Source organism: Gambusia affinis, linkage group LG19, assembly GCF_019740435.1.
Source record: "Gambusia affinis linkage group LG19, SWU_Gaff_1.0, whole genome shotgun sequence".
Taxonomy (NCBI): domain Eukaryota; kingdom Metazoa; phylum Chordata; class Actinopteri; order Cyprinodontiformes; family Poeciliidae; genus Gambusia; species Gambusia affinis.
This window is the reverse complement of record NC_057886.1, coordinates 740,355-758,137: the sequence shown is the minus strand read 5'-3', so window position 1 is coordinate 758,137 and position 17,783 is coordinate 740,355. Positions and strand designations below refer to the sequence as shown.

The 17,783-nt window shown below is 38.4% G+C and overlaps 2 protein-coding genes across 6 annotated transcripts in view; one reads left to right on the top strand and one right to left on the bottom strand.

Moving 5' to 3' along the window:
• Nucleotides 1-4,285, bottom strand: part of ap2a1 (adaptor related protein complex 2 subunit alpha 1) — a 31,476-nt gene extending 27,191 nt beyond the window's left edge. For 2 of the 4 annotated variants that reach the window (XM_044099016.1, XM_044099017.1), the window contains exons 1-2: nucleotides 3,429-4,275; nucleotides 908-1,119 (exon numbers count right to left, since the gene is read on the bottom strand). In XM_044099016.1, the coding sequence (XP_043954951.1) occupies nucleotides 908-1,119; nucleotides 3,429-3,495 (279 nt within the window). In that variant the 5' untranslated portion in view covers nucleotides 3,496-4,275. Of the gene's footprint in view, nucleotides 1-907; nucleotides 1,120-3,428 lie in introns of all 4 variants that reach the window. The other 2 variants (XM_044099015.1, XM_044099014.1) reach the window with 2 other exon arrangements.
• Nucleotides 4,286-9,007: 4,722 nt separating this feature from the next.
• On the top strand, nucleotides 9,008-16,639 carry prmt1 (protein arginine methyltransferase 1). Of its 2 annotated transcripts, none has more exons than XM_044099011.1 (10): nucleotides 9,008-9,133; nucleotides 11,352-11,447; nucleotides 11,541-11,696; nucleotides 11,777-11,840; nucleotides 11,915-12,057; nucleotides 13,439-13,526; nucleotides 14,548-14,663; nucleotides 14,747-14,897; nucleotides 15,914-16,035; nucleotides 16,113-16,639. In XM_044099011.1, exons 1-10 carry the CDS (start codon nucleotides 9,107-9,109, stop codon nucleotides 16,194-16,196), a joined length of 1,047 nt encoding a protein of 348 aa, XP_043954946.1. In that variant the 5' UTR covers nucleotides 9,008-9,106; the 3' UTR covers nucleotides 16,197-16,639. The 2 variants fall into 2 exon arrangements, with proteins under 2 accessions (XP_043954946.1, XP_043954947.1); XM_044099012.1 differs by having other exon boundaries at nucleotides 9,029-9,133; nucleotides 11,361-11,447.
• Nucleotides 16,640-17,783: the final 1,144 nt, after the last annotated feature.

The following is a 17,783-nucleotide window of genomic DNA, read 5'->3' as shown; positions in this document are numbered from 1 at the left end:
TGGCATCCTCCATGTTTTAGTTCTCTCCTAGGTGGCACCAACAACCTTTTCACATGTCAATGTTCTTCTTAGGCCTTCTAACAATCCATTATTTGATCCAGGTGCATTAAACCAGGGAGAGAACTAAAACATGCAGGAGGCCGGCCCTCCAGGACCCACTTCGGGGACCCCTGGCAAATGCTCTTTGCATTTCTAACTCTTGTGTTCTAACCCAGAAGTTAAAACATTTTTGTGCTAGAACACTTTAACCCAAAGGTGTTCTTAACTAAAACAACTAATAAAGACAGATGGATTATCTTTTATAGTCCCTTTACTTAAAAAATATTGATGATACATCAATTAAGATTTTCAAGTACTAGTTTTGTCCTGCAATAATACCGTTTATAATGCATGGATGGTTTCCACATTTCCTGAAAAAGATCTAAAAGAAATTTGTCTGAACAGTGATTTACTATGGTGGACAAAACCCAATCCACTAATAAGATAGAAGGTGACTCATCCTTTTCTGCCTACTCAACATTTCCTGTTCCTGAGAAAACTGTCCAGAACCGAATTAGGAAATGGCCACAGACAAGCAGTTTAACTTATACATTTGAGCACAAACCACATTATATGTTGCATATGTATCTCAATCACCAATCATTAATTTGCTGTAAAAAACTACAGTTGTTAAGGTTTCTTCACAATGACTATCACAATTGTGATAGTCATTGTCACCAACCTTTAATAAAAATCACTAAATTCATTCTTAAATAAAATGTTTCCACAGAAAGTTTTAACTTTATGCTAGTGAAAACCATAAAACTTCCCTGCAGCCACACCATTCTACGGTTTTAGTCCTTCTGTGTAATTTAAAATCTCTGCTCTTGATGTCAAAATGATAAGAAATCAACAACAAAGGACTTACAATCTGTTTCTCTGTGTACTTGTTGGAGCTAAGTAAATTGACTGCCTCCATGTGTCCAAAATCAATATCATGGCCCAGGAGGAAGATGAAGAGCAGCTTGCAGACATATTTCTTCTTACTGTAACCATCCAGAGCCTTGTCACCTTTGAACTTGGAGCGGATGTTGGCAAGCTCCTTATTTATCCGTTTGATTTCAGCCTCCTTGCTCTTACCTGAGAGATGGAAAAATGTACCACAGATTTGTTATCAGAAAGGTAGCCATGAGTAATCTGGTTATAAATTAAATCTCTTGCATTCAAGAAAAAAAGCTAGAACATTTAAAATCATCACTTCTTGAGCATAAACTGACCGGTTTTTAAAATTACAGAAAATGCAGAATACATCTCAGAATGTGAAAACTAGCATTGTGGGGCTTTATATTTTATATCCCTCCAAAACATAACAATGGGTGTTACAGCTATACTAGCTGACAGTGGTCCCAGTGTGTGAGGTTCTTATTTTTTCAGCTATAAAAGAACACAATGCGTTTTCTCTGCAAGTTTCATAAATGGTTACTTGGGAATTTCAGTCAAAATACTATTTATATCAGCGTTACCACAACAAATGTTCACTTTAAATCTGCTAGCTTACCAACCCTTAGTCTCTGTACAAGTCAATCTAAGTCAGGCTTCAGATAAGTTTCAGGGCATCATATTTACTGAACAACTCTGATTCAATGACAAAGTTTTTCATAACATTTTACAAGAAAACAAGCCTCAGAACATCAAAGTCATGTTTCTATTTCCCACAGCTAATCAAAAATCCCAATGACAGGAGTCAACAACCTTAGCTAAGTCAAAGAGCCAATGTAAGGTAAATAATAAGCAGGTACACTGTTGTGTAAAAGCCACCAAGAGCTTCCCTAAAAAAGCCTTTGGTTAAAAGGTATTGAAGATAAGGAGAAATCAGATTGCTTAGAGACATTTTAGCTTATTCTATAAAGATTCTGAGCCTTAGATTGCAAAGAGTTCACCTAGTGAAAACAGACTATTACTATGTTTAATCTGAATACATATGTATTTATATATACATACATGTATAGATACAAATATATAATATTTTACAAAAGTCAGACAACAGCAAATCACTACTCATGGAAAATAAATGAAAACAAATGGCAATGTCTAGATAAATTCCTGGATAAGGAGACTTTCCAGGGACATCAAGAACTCACTAAAGAGCATCAGGGATAATGCAGAAAACGACAACCAATTGTTGTTTGAAAACTACCTCACATAATTATGACAGTGCTGCTTAAAATAGTTATCCATCATTTTTCTCATAATACTGCATTTATTATTGATTGCCTCAGTTATCCTGGAACCGTTTCCTTGCTCTGATAAATGCTGTGGAAACCAGAATTACAAAGTTTATTCTCCACTGCTCATGACTGCCAAATGACTCATTAGGTTCTAAAAATCTGATGTTTTTGTTGATGGGTGAATGAACCATTATTAAGCTTCAACAGTTCAGGTAAAAATAATGTCAAATGAAAAACAAAAACGTCAAAAGCTTTGAGAAAAACTTTTTTTTTTATCATGATCACTTAAGGCTGCTCCAATTTACACATTTCAATCAAATTCAGTCATGAGATAATGTAGGAATCATTTGGAAATATCTCAGTCCAAACAGACTTCTCCATCAACATGGATTATACATAGGGGCTAATGTTTGCAACAGTAATGCTTACTGCTTGAACCAGGTGAGGGATGTCCAAGTCCAGGCCAGAATTTTATATCATTTAGTTGTGTTTAAAACAGAAAGCAATTCCGCACAACTGAATGAGGCTAATGCCAACAGCAACTATAAATATCACCTACGTCTTTGTTTAGAAATAAATATTATTTATTTGGAAATTGTTTTGGAAAAAATTAATAGCTTGCAATATACTTTACATGTACATGTTCTGTTTGATAAGTAGGATATATGTGTGATTGAATTAAAACAAATTTTTTGCAAAGTGCCTTGAGATTGTTCTGAACTGGCATTAAATAAACTAAACTTAATTACATTTTGTGGATAGATACTTTGTCCCAAAACCTGGAACATGCATTAGCATTTTTCATAAAATTCTCACGGGTTGAGCTCAGCAGTGTATCTTAATTAATTGAGGGAAAAGGTCATGTCAGGGTGCTTTAATCCTTCATTCACTAAAAACAGACTTGTGCACCTGGCACGGGCTGCTAATGCTTCAAGGCGGCAGTCCTATAAGATTAAAACAATGCTAACTCGGATGTCTTATAAACTCAGAAAATCAAGAGCCTTTTAATTACACAGAAGCATTAGACAACATTAAGTGACAGGCGTGGTTGTATAAAGGTTACGTTTAAAGTAACATTTAAGCCTAGTTACAGTGTGTGGAGCAATGTGACACCACGTCACTTCACCGAGTCTCCGTAAAACCAACCAACTGAAGAGTAAACCTGTGCGGTCGGGATTAAATGAAACATATCAGTAAACAGATCAAAGTAAAGCCACTTACAGTTTCTAATGTCCGAGATGAAAACGGCTAATCCGCGCATTCCATCTCCCTTCGACACAGCCGGCATTTTTGCAGATTCTTTTTCTCACTCCGGCCTTATCTGGAAAAACAAGCCGATGCTGGACAGCCTATCACGCTGGACTGGAGGGAAGATGGCCAACTTAACTAGAAGGAACTAGCTAATTTGCACGTCCAGTCGCTCCTCACAATTCGGTAAATAACACTTGTCCAACTACAGACTGTATGTTTGACGGCGGCTAGTCCAAGTAGCATTTGCTAGACTCACTGGACGGAGAGGAAGCGTCCAGCAGCAAGACAGGTTAACGCTTTCCTTGTTAGCTGGCTTGTTTCCGCTAGCTATGACAAGCTAACGTTATTTCATTCAAACCTTACCTCACTCGGGCTAGAAGTGACGCGCAACACCTAGAAGAAGAAGCCGTTGAGCTTAAAAATGTCTACTAGTTGGATGTCTTTGAGATGAAAGCAGACAGGCGTGTTGGTATGAATGTCGATTGGAAAATGATGTTAAGTTTCTTCGACTCGCGCGGACCGTTAAGCTAGTTCAACAGCTAGCTGGCTAGCTGTATCATTCAAAAACAGCAAAACATCACCAGCTGACCCGAATAACTCGGCAGGTTTTAAATTGCCATGGAACAATAGAAATCTGTGGTACTGCCTGTTTTTGTTGTCGCAAGTGTTGACCTCAATGTGGTGTCCGTTGTAATTCACCAGCTTCCACTCACTGTCGGAAGGCTCGTGACAGCAAAACAACGTGGCCGCGCAGCGCAGCCGTGAACGTGCACGCTGTTAACAGCCAACGGGGGGGCACGATGGAAAGCTCTGAAAGCTGAGGGAAGCACTAGGGCCGGTATCCTGCATGTTGTAGTTCTCTCCCTGGTTTAACGCACCTGGATCAAATGATGGCTCGTTAGAAGGCCTAAAAGAAACACCGACATGCTGAAAAGGTTGTTGGTACGGTTCCTGCTCACATTGGAGTAATAGGGAATGAGCTGGCAGATAGTTTTGCTAAGAATGCAGCAAAAAAGTGTATTGTTGATTTAAATATTAAAATGAGTAAAAATGAGGTTAAAAATATTAGTAAAATGTATATTAAGGATAAATGGCAGGAACAGTGGGATAAAGGAAGCAATGCCAGATTTTATTATAGCATCCAAAGAAAAGTTGGAGAATTTAGGAAATGTAGCAGGAATAAAAAAGAAGAGGATATTATATCTAGATTAAGGTTTGGACACACAGGTTTAAACAGTACTCTTAAAGTAATTAATAAACATGATACAGGTTTCTGTAGTTATTGTGGGAAATTAGAAACAATACAACATTTTTTTTTTAGAATGTAGTAAGTATGTTCGAGAAAGGGAGGAGTTAATTAGAAATTTAAATAGGAATAAAAATAAATTAGATATTAGAAGTTTGCTTCAAAGATCATCGGGGGATGTAGTTTTTAATAGTATTTTTAATTTTCTAAGGAGAACAGGTATTATGGGAAGATTATAGTGATTTTACATCTGATCCATACTCCAGTCTAGAAGGTGGCGGTAATGCACCTAAAAGTTGTTTGCCAACCGCCATAAAAAAAAACAAGAAGAAGAAGAAGAAGAAGAAGGTTGTTGGTACTACCAGGGAGAGAACTAAAACATGCAGGATGCCGCCCCCAAGACCGACTTTGGGTACCCCTAGCCGGTCGAAAGTTCTTTGGAGTCTTAGGAAAATTTGAGGGGTCTTCCAGGTATTATAGCTCAACTAGTATGGAATCTTGTTTTTAAATAAAATTTTTTAATGTATTCCTACTTGTTCTCTCTACGGAAGAGGATTAGGGCCACCGAAAAAAAACATAATAATAATAATTCTGACTTTAATCTCAGAATTCGGACTTTCTGACAGAATTATTTTTTTTTCTAGTGGCCCTAATCCTCTTCCGTAGATCTCAGACTTTGAGAAACATTTATTTATTTATGTTAGGTCAATTGTATATATTATTATCAAATATTTGTTGCTTCATGTAGCTTTATAGTTTTACCTAAGTAATGTTTTTGACTTGTATACCTTTATTGTTTTATCTTAGCCTAAAGAATGTTTGTGTTGTTGTATTGCTCTGTTTCTTTCCTCAAGGAGGCCTCTCTGAAGAAAACCAGTGACGACCAGGTCCAGCAGGGTTTATCGCTCAGCAGAAACCTCGGCCTTCCTGACCTGTTAGATAGAAGACGTACAACTTGCTCTGTTTTACCCTGTGCCTGGAACAGAATAATCTAGTGTGTAAATACCATGTTTCTAGATAGTGACTGACATTTGCGTTACAATTATGTGATTGAAATGTTTTCCCCACCCCTTGAGAATTGCAACGTTCTGTGTGACAGGGATCCTAACAGCAATAAAAAGGGAGAACGGACACATGTTTTGAGAAACGGAAGAGATTTGTGAACTGAAAACATATCTCTGGCTGTTTCTCCTCGCGAGTACAAAAGAATCTAACTGTCTTGTCTTTCTTGTGTTTGCTTAATTTATCTTTAATAGGTGTTAAACTTGACAATTTATTTATTCACTTGCTTATTTACTTACTTATTCAGCTTTGACGGTTGAGTAATATGAGTCTTTTATATGTGTTTTAAAAGTTTTAAGTACTTTTTAAAAGTACATTAAACAGATCGCAATCTCTTTTCTCCCTGGAGGAAATCTACCTACAGATATCCATAGTCTTCAAGTATGGAGTCATTTAGACCCCACAAGTTTTTTACTCTGTGTTTTTTACTCGGTCAGTGCATGGTCCAGCAGGGTTGCAGTGACTTCATGTATGCTTTCATAAGGTCTTCGTTCTGTTGTTTTGGAAAGTGATGGTCTGACAGGACAACAACCCCCCTTCCCTACTGTCTGACTGCAACATTTTCTGCTCTCCTACTGAGGGTTGTGATAAGACATGAAAGAGTTAAAGAAGCCTTGAACATGACCTATCCCCTTTTTAAAAATCTTGCTCACATGCCAACATAAATTAAGTTAAAAACTGACTGCTATCGATAGACACCATCCCCTTGCAGACCTGCAAGAATAAGTAGATATGGCCAATAGAATGATCAAATATTCGAAATTGATTTAAATCATACATATGTGTAAGTTAAAAAGTAACCCTTGGTATATAGTCCACTCTCAACCATGGTACCGTTTCAGCATCTGTTCACCACTTCTTCAAGGTTGTCTATGCCTGTCGCGGCGCCAACCCACAAGCCCACTGGTGGACACCTTCGGTGATGGATGCTGTCAGGCTGAAGAAGGAGTCCGATAGGGGTCTGTTTGGCCTATAGGACCCCAGAAGAATCTGATGGGTACCACAAGTTCAAGCGGCATTCAGCTCGGGTGGTTGTTAGGGGAAAAACTTGGATATGAGAAGAGTCCGGAGAGGCCAAGTGAAAGACTTCCACATGGCTTCAAGGCAATTCTGCTCCACTATCCAGCTTCTCAGGAGGGGAAAGCGGTACAGCACCAACACTGTTTATAGTGGGGATGATGTGCTGCTGACCACACCTTGTGGGCCAGTAAGAAGAATACTTCAAATGCCTCCTCGATCCCACCAACATGTCTTCCACTGAGGAAGCGGAGTCTGTGTACTCTGGGTGGAGCGTTCTAATCTCGAGCGGTGAGGTCGCCTAGGTGCTTAAAGAGATCCTTGGTGGCAAGGTCCCAGAAGTAGATGAGATTTGCCCCGAGTTCTTTAAGGCTCTGGATATTGTAAGGTTGTGTTGATTGACGCAACTCTGCAATATTGTGTGGACATCAGGGGCAGTTCCCCTGGATTGGGAGTCTGGGATGGTGGTCTCCCTATTCAAGAAGGAGGTGCAGAGTCTGCTCCAACTGCAGAGGGGTCACACTCTTAAACCTCTCTGGCAAGGTCTATTCAGGGGCCCTGGAGAGGAGGATCCACCAGATAGTTAAACCTCGGATTCAGGAAGAGTGGTGTGGTTTTGATCCTGGTCGTGGAACACTGGACCAGCTCTACACCCTCAACAGGGTCGTACAGGGTGTGTGAGAGCTCGCCCAACCATTCTACATAAGTTTTGTGGACTTGGAGAAGGTGTCCAAGCATGTCCCTCAGGGATCCTTGTGGGGGGCTCTCCGGGAGTGTGGGGTACCAGTCACAGACACTTTGACCTGGTCACTCTAAACCTCTGGTCTGGTGAAGAATTGTAATGTTGGATTTCTAGCATGTCTTCTTAACAAGCTCATGCATGTACAAAAAAAATCAATCTAAGAAATTACAGTGTGCAAGAATTCCAATGTATCAGAATGTGGATTAGAAATTCACATTTCTATATTCTATGCTTTTAACATGTTTCTAAATTTAAATGAAATTATAATTTTCAAAACAGAAATATTTTTTCCTTCTTTTTTAACCCTTTTTCTTATACTAATAAGTTAGCCACTATTTTGTTCTTACAAACATTTTTGAATTTTATTTCATGTAAGTTTATTTATATAGCAAATTTTTGCAACAAGGAAGTTCAAAGTGCTTTACGTGACAAAAACAAGACACAAAAAGCAATTAAGTTGACAACATGAATTGACAACACAGCAACAAACATCATAATGCCAATATCAAAATATTAAATCATTATCGTCAAATATAGGAAAGAAGGCAAGAATTAATCAGTGTTCCAGTTATTATTAATCAAAGGCAACTCTAAACAAATGGGATTTTAGCCTTGATTAAAAGGAACTCAATGTTTCAGGTGATTAGCAGTTTTCTGGAAGTTTGTTTCAGATTAGATAAAACTGAATGCTGTTTGCTTCTCCATGTTGGATTCTGGTTCTGAGGATTAGTAGGACAAATTCTGTTTAACAGTTTAAAGGAGACATCTTTCATTTTGTTGTTTTTTTTTTAATTTCTGATAATACGCCTGCACCTTTTTCCAGCAGAAAACTACTGAAGGTACAGAAATAACATCTTGTCAGATGTTAATTTTGACATTTAAATCGAGATTTAATTTAGATGTTAAATCTATCATTTTCATTATATTCTAATTTAGAATATAATAAAAAGAATATTTTAATTATAATTATTGGTAAATTAATTATTAATTATATGTGACTGGTTATGTGTGTGGGCATTTTCCAAACTCTTCTTCATAGAGAAACATATCTAACAGGTTAAAACTGCACCAAAGTGCTGTACAAAGACAATAACACTGTTGAATAAATAGATTTTAAACACAGATTAAGATAATTTAAAAAATTCACTGAGTCTGGAATGTGACCTTTACATACTCTGATAAAAAGTTCACATTAAAAGAGCATGGGTCATTTTTAAAAATCTAACAACTGAAAGAAAACAAGCTTTACCAATGGTGGTGTCAGTTACCGTTAAAAAGGACTTAACTTAATCAACAACACAATTCTAAGAAGTTTTCAGAATTGTGTTGTTGGTTAACAACACATAAACCAAGTAAGAGCATAAACCTTGGTTCGCATATTTCATTTGTTACACGATCAAACATAGTGTCACTCTCCTCAGGACCTAAGCAAGGATAATCCTCTCTTCCTTCCTTCTGTGGTTGTTAAGCGGAGACCTGCCGGTAGGTGTCAGTAAGCTCCTGAAATAGGACGGTTGGACCTGTTTGGAGGAAAGGGAAGTAGTAGAGGAAGAAGTCAACTACGTTCAGCAGAAGATCGAAATGGCCGCGCCAGCAGAGAGGATGGAGGTAAGATCTTAGCGGAGGAAACACGACAACTGACTTTCACGGCTCTGTTAGATTCACTCACACCATACCTTAGTCTACAACAGAATTAGGAATATGTGTTTCGGTCTCTACTTGTTTTCAGATTCGGCCTCGTAGTTAACGAGCAGCAAAGCGTCCATTTTATATCGGCGTCAACGTTTAATGATGCCTTTAGTCATTCATTTCTGTCGCAATTGAAAAAGATACCCCAAAAAATCATGTAAACACTCAGTAAGGTGTTTTTTATTGGGCGGTTAAGGCAGGTGTGAGCAGAGAGCGGATGATTTTCCCCCTCCCTCAGATGGTGTGCTACCTCAGCCGGTTGGACCGCATGGGCTTCAACGTGTTAGCATCTTGAGCTAGTTGAGCTAGCCGCTTATAAAGGGATGCTGCGTTCATCTCCGCTGGTTCTTTATTTAAAAGGGAACCAGAGCCGAAACCATTCAGTGTACACATTTACTCTTCTACTGGGAACTGTATGTAGCTTTTCGGTTTTTTCTTAGGCATGTTTTTCTGAGCGTAACAATTAGGTTCAGAGAAAAGTTTGCCGGTGTTCGAAATAGTTAACGCTAATAGCTGGAAAGAGCAGTCATGGAAGGTCTCGGACCCTCCTCTTTCCACCCGCGATTGTTAGAACTGCAGGGTTTCCCCAAGAAAATTTGCTAGGCCTGGAAGTCGGGGCATGGATTCGTTCCACCGTGTTAAGTGTTAAGATGTTAAGTTGACAGGAGATGAAAAATATTACTGGATAATTATGTTACTGGAAGACATTGCCGACAATTCGTAAACCTTCAATTATAGAATCTTAAAAACAACAAATAATAATTAAAAAAACCCGAATTAAAATAAATATTAATTATTTGCATTTCTGTTAAATCCACATTAAGTCAGCAGCTCCTTAACCATTGTGCGATCTTAACTCCCCTTGTCCTACTATGGCACAGGTGTCAAACTGTAGTAATCTGGTCTTTAAGGACTAGGTGTCCTGCAACTTTTAGATGTGTCTCTGCTGCACTACACCTGAATAGAGTAATTAGATCATTACAAGGCTCTGGAGGACTGATCTACACAAGAAGGAGGTATTCTAGCCATTTCATTCCAGTGTTTTGTACCTGTGGCACATCTAAAAATAGCAGGAAAAACGGTTTTTAAAACCCTGGAGGACTGGAGTTTGACACCAAAACCCCCAAATAAATCAGCTGAAATGAATTTTAAATCCAAAATCTATTTTGAACAAAACAATCTATTATTTATCATTTCAACTACATTTATTACGTTTTTTTATCATGTATCTTTTGTTTTAAATAAACATCAATTATTTGCATGTCTGTTAAATCCAAATGAAGTCATCAGTTGGTGGATCTAAAAACATGATGTAATGCTGCTCACATTTACAACTGGCCCATGGCATAAATGAATTAAGCAGCTGTTTATAAGGCATGCTCCCCCCATAATGATAATATTTTAACACAGACTACAGAAATTTATCATTTGTCTATCGAGAATGTCAATACTGTTAAATTGGATTTAATGATTTCAGCATAAATACATTAAAAGAATCCCAGGGGCATGAAACCCCCAGGCAGCATTGCTCCTGGGATCACTGGGACATTCAAACCCCTCCGCCACGATGAGATGCCAACCAGGATGTCCTACATCTTTATCTCTCATGTTGCTTTTCTGAATGTGTGGGTTTAATAATCTCAGAATGAATTTTTTTCAAGAAAACAAAAGCTGTAATTATTATATGAGTAGGTTGCTTTTGTAAAGCCAGACCTTTTCAATTCAGATCATCCTCAACAATTTAGCATTTTACAGACCTTACTGAATTTTTTACAATTTCAAAGATAAGTTAAAAACAAACTACTTTGATGATAAATCCATCCATTCCATCAATTCAATATTCTTTTGTCTATTCTAGATTTTCTAAGGGTCTTCAACAATTAATAAAATTTCTCATGTTTCAGTATGAAATTGCTTTTTACATAAAAGAAATAGGAACCACCCACAACCAAAACCATAAGTGAAACTGATTACGAAGCCTCTGTAAACAAATTAAACCTTCAAAAATACAAATCATCAGAATATAGAATGAGCTCATTTTAATTTATTATGCATTTCATCTATTGGTTATTGCGACAGGCTTAGGTTTGATCCATGCTGCCAGCTTCAGCCAGTCACTGTGTTTCCCTTTGTTGAGGTTTCTCAGGGGGAGAGTTCTGTCAAACCTGCAGCAGAGGACATGACATCTAAGGACTACTACTTTGACTCTTATGCTCACTTTGGAATTCACGAGGTAATTTTTCAGTTTTTATTTACCCAACGAAAACAATCTTCATTGATTTCTGGTTTTCGCCTTCCAATTTGTACTCTGCTCCCGTCTCTGCAGGAGATGCTGAAAGACGAGGTTCGCACTTTGACTTACCGCAACTCCATGTTTCACAACAAGCACTTGTTCAAGGACAAGGTGGTTCTGGATGTCGGCAGTGGAACAGGCATCCTCTGCATGTTTGCAGCCAAAGCTGGAGCTAAGAAAGTTATAGGGGTATGCATTCAGTTCCCCTTCAGCCGCTCCACTTGTCTGGCTCTCCAGGTTAACTGTATGCTTGGGATTTGTTTTTCCAGATAGAATGCAGTAGCATTTCAGACTATGCTGTGAAAATTGTGAAGGCCAACAATCTGGATGATGGTGAGTCCATGGAAACCAGCAGGACTCTGGGTCTGGAAGAATCAGGGGTCAAATCTGTGCTCTTTTCCTTGCAGTTGTGACCATCATTAAGGGGAAGGTGGAGGAAGTGGAGCTGCCTGTGGAAGGAGTTGATATCATCATCTCAGAGTGGATGGGATACTGTCTCTTTTACGAGTCCATGCTCAATACAGTCATTTATGCCAGAGACAAATGGCTGGTATGTATTGGAAGATGTCACTAATTGAAGGTTTTAACTAAGAATGCGCCGATCCAGTTTTTTTCTTTCCTATACAGATATGAGATTTAGTATCGGCCGATACTAATCTGATTCAGAAAATCGTTGCTGTATTGACAAAACCTTTCTTTTTTTGAGGAGAGACATAAACATACTGAATTACAAATTTAATTTATAACATGTAGCAGAAGGAGCCACTATTAGGGCTGTTCCTCCTACAATGAGAGAAAATTGGATGATGGGGCAGTGTAGAACCTTGAGGGTGGAAGTCCTCCTGTTTGTGTTGTGTTCTCTAGGTTTTTGTTGTTTCTGTGTTTGAGCTGTCAGCATAGACAAACTGATATGACTAATGGTAATATTAGAGCAGCTTCATGGAATGTTAAAGGTCTCAACAAACTTGTTAAGAGGAACAGAGTAATGTCCAAGATAAGAAGGACAAAATCCAGATTATCCTTCTTCAAGAAACTCATTTATCCCCAACAGTACATTCATGTTGGACTTTAAGTAATTTTCATGTTGGGCTTTAAGTCATTTTCACAATAGAATGACTTGAAAGTCATTCTGTTGTGAAAATCAAATGTAATTACTCCATGAAATAGAAATTACTAAAATATGGATTGATTTATTTTCTAGTTGCAAAACATGTTTCTTGATTATTTTTAGTTAGTTGTGGCTCTCGAGCTGCAGGCTGCAGATCCCTGGTAATAGGCTTGGCCCAATCTGAACTCTGTTCACCAATGTTCTTCAGAATGTTTCCATTTGTCCACAAAATTCACCAGAATCTATCATTTAAGGGGCTATTTTTTTTATTTTTTGCAGTTTTTCTTTTCTCTTTCCAATGGATGAGTAGAGTTAAATACAAAACCAAACTTTTTGAACATCTGTGTCCAGGAGTCCATTATTCCATTGGTTAAGAGTTATTTTTATATAGTATTATATGTTATGTGTTAAAGGTGCGGCGCATACGCAACACCCCACAAATCATATCCCCCTCCTGTGGACAGAAAAAGTTTAGGCTAAGGATTTTTTCCAACATCTGCCCTGGATTATTCTGATGTATATATTTTTTGATTGACAGCACTAGTTATCGTTTAGTCTATGGATTAATTAATCTGGATAAAAATCTGGCAGTGGTTCATCAGGAGTTGGATCCGAGTAATCTATTCAGGATTTTCTAATTTCTTTTTGGTGTAGTACGTAGGTAGTTTTACTTTGGACTACGCCACCTACTGGCACGAATGGATAACTGCATTTGGCCCAAATCCAGAAGTTTCTGATGATGGTGTGTTAAATGTATCATTTAGAACGATGGTCTTAATGTCTGTGTTTTGTTTTTGTTTTTTCTACTGTACCTCTCCAACAGAAACCAGACGGACTGATTTTTCCGGACAGAGCCACACTGTATGTCACTGCTATTGAAGACAGACAGTACAAGGATTACAAAATCCACTGTGAGTAACTGCTTCTAGCTTTGTCTCCTAATTTTACTATGGACCTCATTTTAATTTATCATGCGATTAATTGATTTATTGTTTGTCGCGACAGGCCTAACTGTTTCCTCTGTCTTTGTAGTTTGGGAGACAGCAGAAAAAAAATCAAACCTTCAACATTCACCTTAACTCAGTCATGCATGGGGCCAGTAAACAGGTGCAAGAAGTTGTGTTTTCTAGATCAGGAGTGTCTAAACGTTTTATCACATGGGCCAAAATCGTTGAGTCAAAAGTACTCTCGGGCCAAGAAATAAAAAAGAAACCTTAAACTCAAACGGATGTAGCGCTTTTTTGTAGTAACGGGTTGTTAGTCATTACGGATCTAAAGATTTTAAAAGGATTTTGTACATTTTCTTCTTTTTTTCCCCCCACCAGGGGTTCTTTTTGTGGGCTCTAGTGTCCCTTATATGACAGTAGGCTGACAAGGAGAGGGGGAACACATGCGGCAAATGTCGGCGGGTCCGGGAATCGAATTATTTGAGTTTAGAGTGTCTTACAGTTAGGATTTCAGTTGTCCTGCTGCATTGTTGCCTAAGTTATTTTTTTGTTGTCAAAATTCAGGTGACTGAAGTTTCCTTTTTGCCAGATCACATGGTCAGTAGCATTTCTCAAAGAATTAAAAAGCCAATTTGTGTGATCGATATCAGTGAACGACAGGATAACCTGATTAGAGAATCCCTAGCTTAAAGTAATTTCATTACTAATTTGAGTACTTGTTACTTCTGACTGGAAGTAATGTAACAAACACAGACCATGTTCCAAGCAGGCTGCTGGTTTTTCTATCATCACTGATCCGAAAGGTCAAAGGTCACTACATGCTGCTATTTTTATACATCTTCAGCTCTTTCTTAGAGGACGGATGTTCTTTTACTTCCTGCTCTATTAGTCACTTTTTTTTGTTTGTTTCCTTGTAAGTTTGTGGAGTCGTGTCAGGGTTGAAACGGCTTTGCTGGATGTGACCTGTGACCTGCTTTCTCCTCAGGGTGGGAGAATGTTTATGGTTTTGACATGTCCTGCATCAAGGAGGTGGCAATAAAGGAACCCCTGGTGGACGTGGTCGACCCCAAGCAGCTGGTCACCAATTCCTGTCTTATCAGGGTGAGTGGATATGGACAGGTCCGTAGTCAAACTAGTTAAGTGGTCAGAGGACGTGTCAGGTAATATTTGTTCTGTGTTTTTAGGAGGTGGACATTTACACAGTGAAGGCAGAGGACCTGACCTTCACCTCACCGTTCTGCCTGCAAGTGAAGAGGAACGACTACATCCACGCTCTGGTCACCTACTTCAACATAGAGTTCACTCGCTGCCACAAGAGGATCGGCTTCTCCACCAGTCAGTGGGCTTTTCTCTTTCTTGAATTAGGACCCAGTCACACTGATTTCCTACAAGCAGCAGCAGCTCTGGTTCAGACTGGGCATTTAAGTGTCAGAAAAACCATCAGCACAAAATAAATCAACTTTTCTCACGTGGGTGTAAAATAATATTTTAGTGGTATTCTGTTGTACAAAGCGCCTAGGAGACATGGGAGATTTTTAGGCCCGAGCAGCAAAGCGCTGCGAAGGCCCATTGTAATCGTACTGTTTATTTTCTTTTGTTACCTCGCAAAAATATATCATTCCCTCCTAATAACTATTGAATTCCTTTACAATAAGTTAGTAAATACACCCTAGTCTGTTTTGTATAAGTGGACTGAACTTATATAGCTCTTTCACAATCATTTTGACCATCAAAGCGCTTTTCACTAGAGTCACTTTCACCTATTTGCACTGAAATACTTAAACGTTTATATATGCAGATCAGTAAGCAATGCCCAGAGGCATATCAAGGCTGAAGTTGAACCTAAAACCTTGCAATCACAAGGTGACTATTCTACCCACAGAGCTGCAGTCGCCCCATATACAGTCACAATAATAACAAATGTTAATTTAAAGTAGCAAATACCTTTAAAGAACCTCAGTAAACAAATACGCATTTATTTATAAGGTTCCATGCTGTATCAAAGTTCTAATGCTTATCTTTAAACAAAAATAGGTTTGTGCATAAATTCTGTAACTTAAATTATTAGCATTAAGTTAGCTTTTGCTCCCTGGCTTTTTCTTAATTAAAAAAGGTCAGAGTTATTCACACTATAATTTTACAAAGTAATTAGAATAATCGATTCTTGAGCCTTTGGAATTGATTCAGAATTCCCAGGAATTGTGATTCTCTAGATCTTAATTTTTTCCCCCTGCACCTGTAGCTGACACCAGGCTTTAGACGCCTACACATGGAGCATTCACAATTAGGGGAAAATTTTTTTTGGAGTTTCCAGTAGGTAACCTTCAGGTGGTGTATCTTTGTGCTTCCAGGCCCAGAGTCTCCTTACACCCACTGGAAGCAGACAGTTTTTTACCTGGACGACTACCTGACCGTAAAGACCGGAGAAGAAATCTTCGGCACCTTAAGCATGAAGCCAAACGTCAAAAACAATGTAAGTGGACGAAGCAGGTCCTGTTCCACCACCTTCCACTTAGTCTCCCTAATTCTGACCTGTGTTCTCTCTTGCAGAGGGACCTGGACTTTGCCGTTGATGTAGACTTCAGGGGTCAGCTGTGTGAGATGTCAAAGACTTTGGAGTACAAGATGCGTTAAGGAAGCCCTTCCCCCCTGTCTTTGTGTTAGTCTTTATTAGCAGTCACAGTATACAGGTTCACTGGGAGGGTGTTCTCTAGTAAAAGCTCCCGTGCAGCAACCTTTTAAAGACATGATTTTTTTTTGTCTTTTTTTTCATAGTATTATACATTTCCACATCTTTACGTTTCAAGAAAATTGATGTGTTGATTCCTTGTACAGTAGTCACTCTCAGCATCCTACTGGGTTCTGCTTCCAGGTCTTGTAGTACAAACAGCCCACTTGTTAATGACGTGTTCCTCAGCAGCCTACAGACCTGTTACAGCGAGATGTTGCCGTCCAAAAGCAAATGGGTTGAAATCAAGGCCAAATGAAAGGTTTTCTTTCTCTCTTTTTTTGTATTGTTTTTGGCTGCTGCTCTTTTTAACAAATAAAGTGAATAAACTGCTGGTTTTCTTCCCTCACTCTGTGTTCATGACCTTCTAAAAGATTCCCAACCTTTCATGGTAGAGGTGCATCAATCAGACTTTTTCTGGTCTATGCAGATTTCTAATTTCCTGACATCTGCCCTGCCAGTCCAAATATGGACTAATTAAATTTTTTTTCTAATGACTGAGATAAGAGGGAAAATGTGCCACAGACTCTTTAGTGGATGGTGTTTTTGAATGTAACCGATTGAGGGTATAAAGAGGTACATATGGTGGCATGTTGGGATTGTTGTCGGGGGGGGGAATAAAAACGTCAGTAATTTACAGACTGATCTCAGAAATTTTCTTTCCTAGAAAATTTCTGAGCTCCAAAATTCAAACTTTTGACAAAAACTCAACTTCTGTAGTTTTTGTCTTTAATTTCTGACATCATGCTCAGAAATTTCCTAAAATAAACTTTATAATTTCTGTTTCAAAAGTTGTAGATTTTCCATTTTTGAAACTCAGACGTCAAGTCGAATATTTTCAACTGCTGAGACAGAGTGGCAGAGTGGAGTACAATGCCTCCACTCTGCCGTCACGGTCACGTGTATCTAACCTGGGTCTGATTACCTAAAGCCGTTAATAGTCATTGTTGGATGCATTTCTAGTCTAGAAGTGCATCATTTATACTCCTCAGCAAACAACAAAATCACAACGAACTTCCAAAACATAACTTTAATTTTATGTACAAAATATAGTGGCTTTATTATCTGAATATTATTCATGCAGAGCAGCCTATCAGTGATAAGAGCCTGTGATTGGTTGAAACCTACAACATAACTGGTAGACTTACCAGTTATGTTGTAGGTTTTCAGTATTGCTGTGGATTAATGATGCATGTTAGAGAATTTCAGTCACACCTTGCTTCACTCCAGGCTCTAAACTTTGTTTCATGACTGGAAGCTTTTAATAAACTTCCCTGATATTCCAAATATCAGGGAATGTCTACTGTCTTTCCCTGATATTGGAACAGAAACACCATCATGATCAGAAATGGGCTGCCTGTTCAAATGAAAACAGCCAATGGTTCGATTAATTTTATAGGAATTTATGTTTGTTGTTAGTCACCATTTCAGAACTTGGCAGCAGAAGTTCTGTAATCTCTGACATCATCCTCAAAAACTTTGGTCTGTTAGGT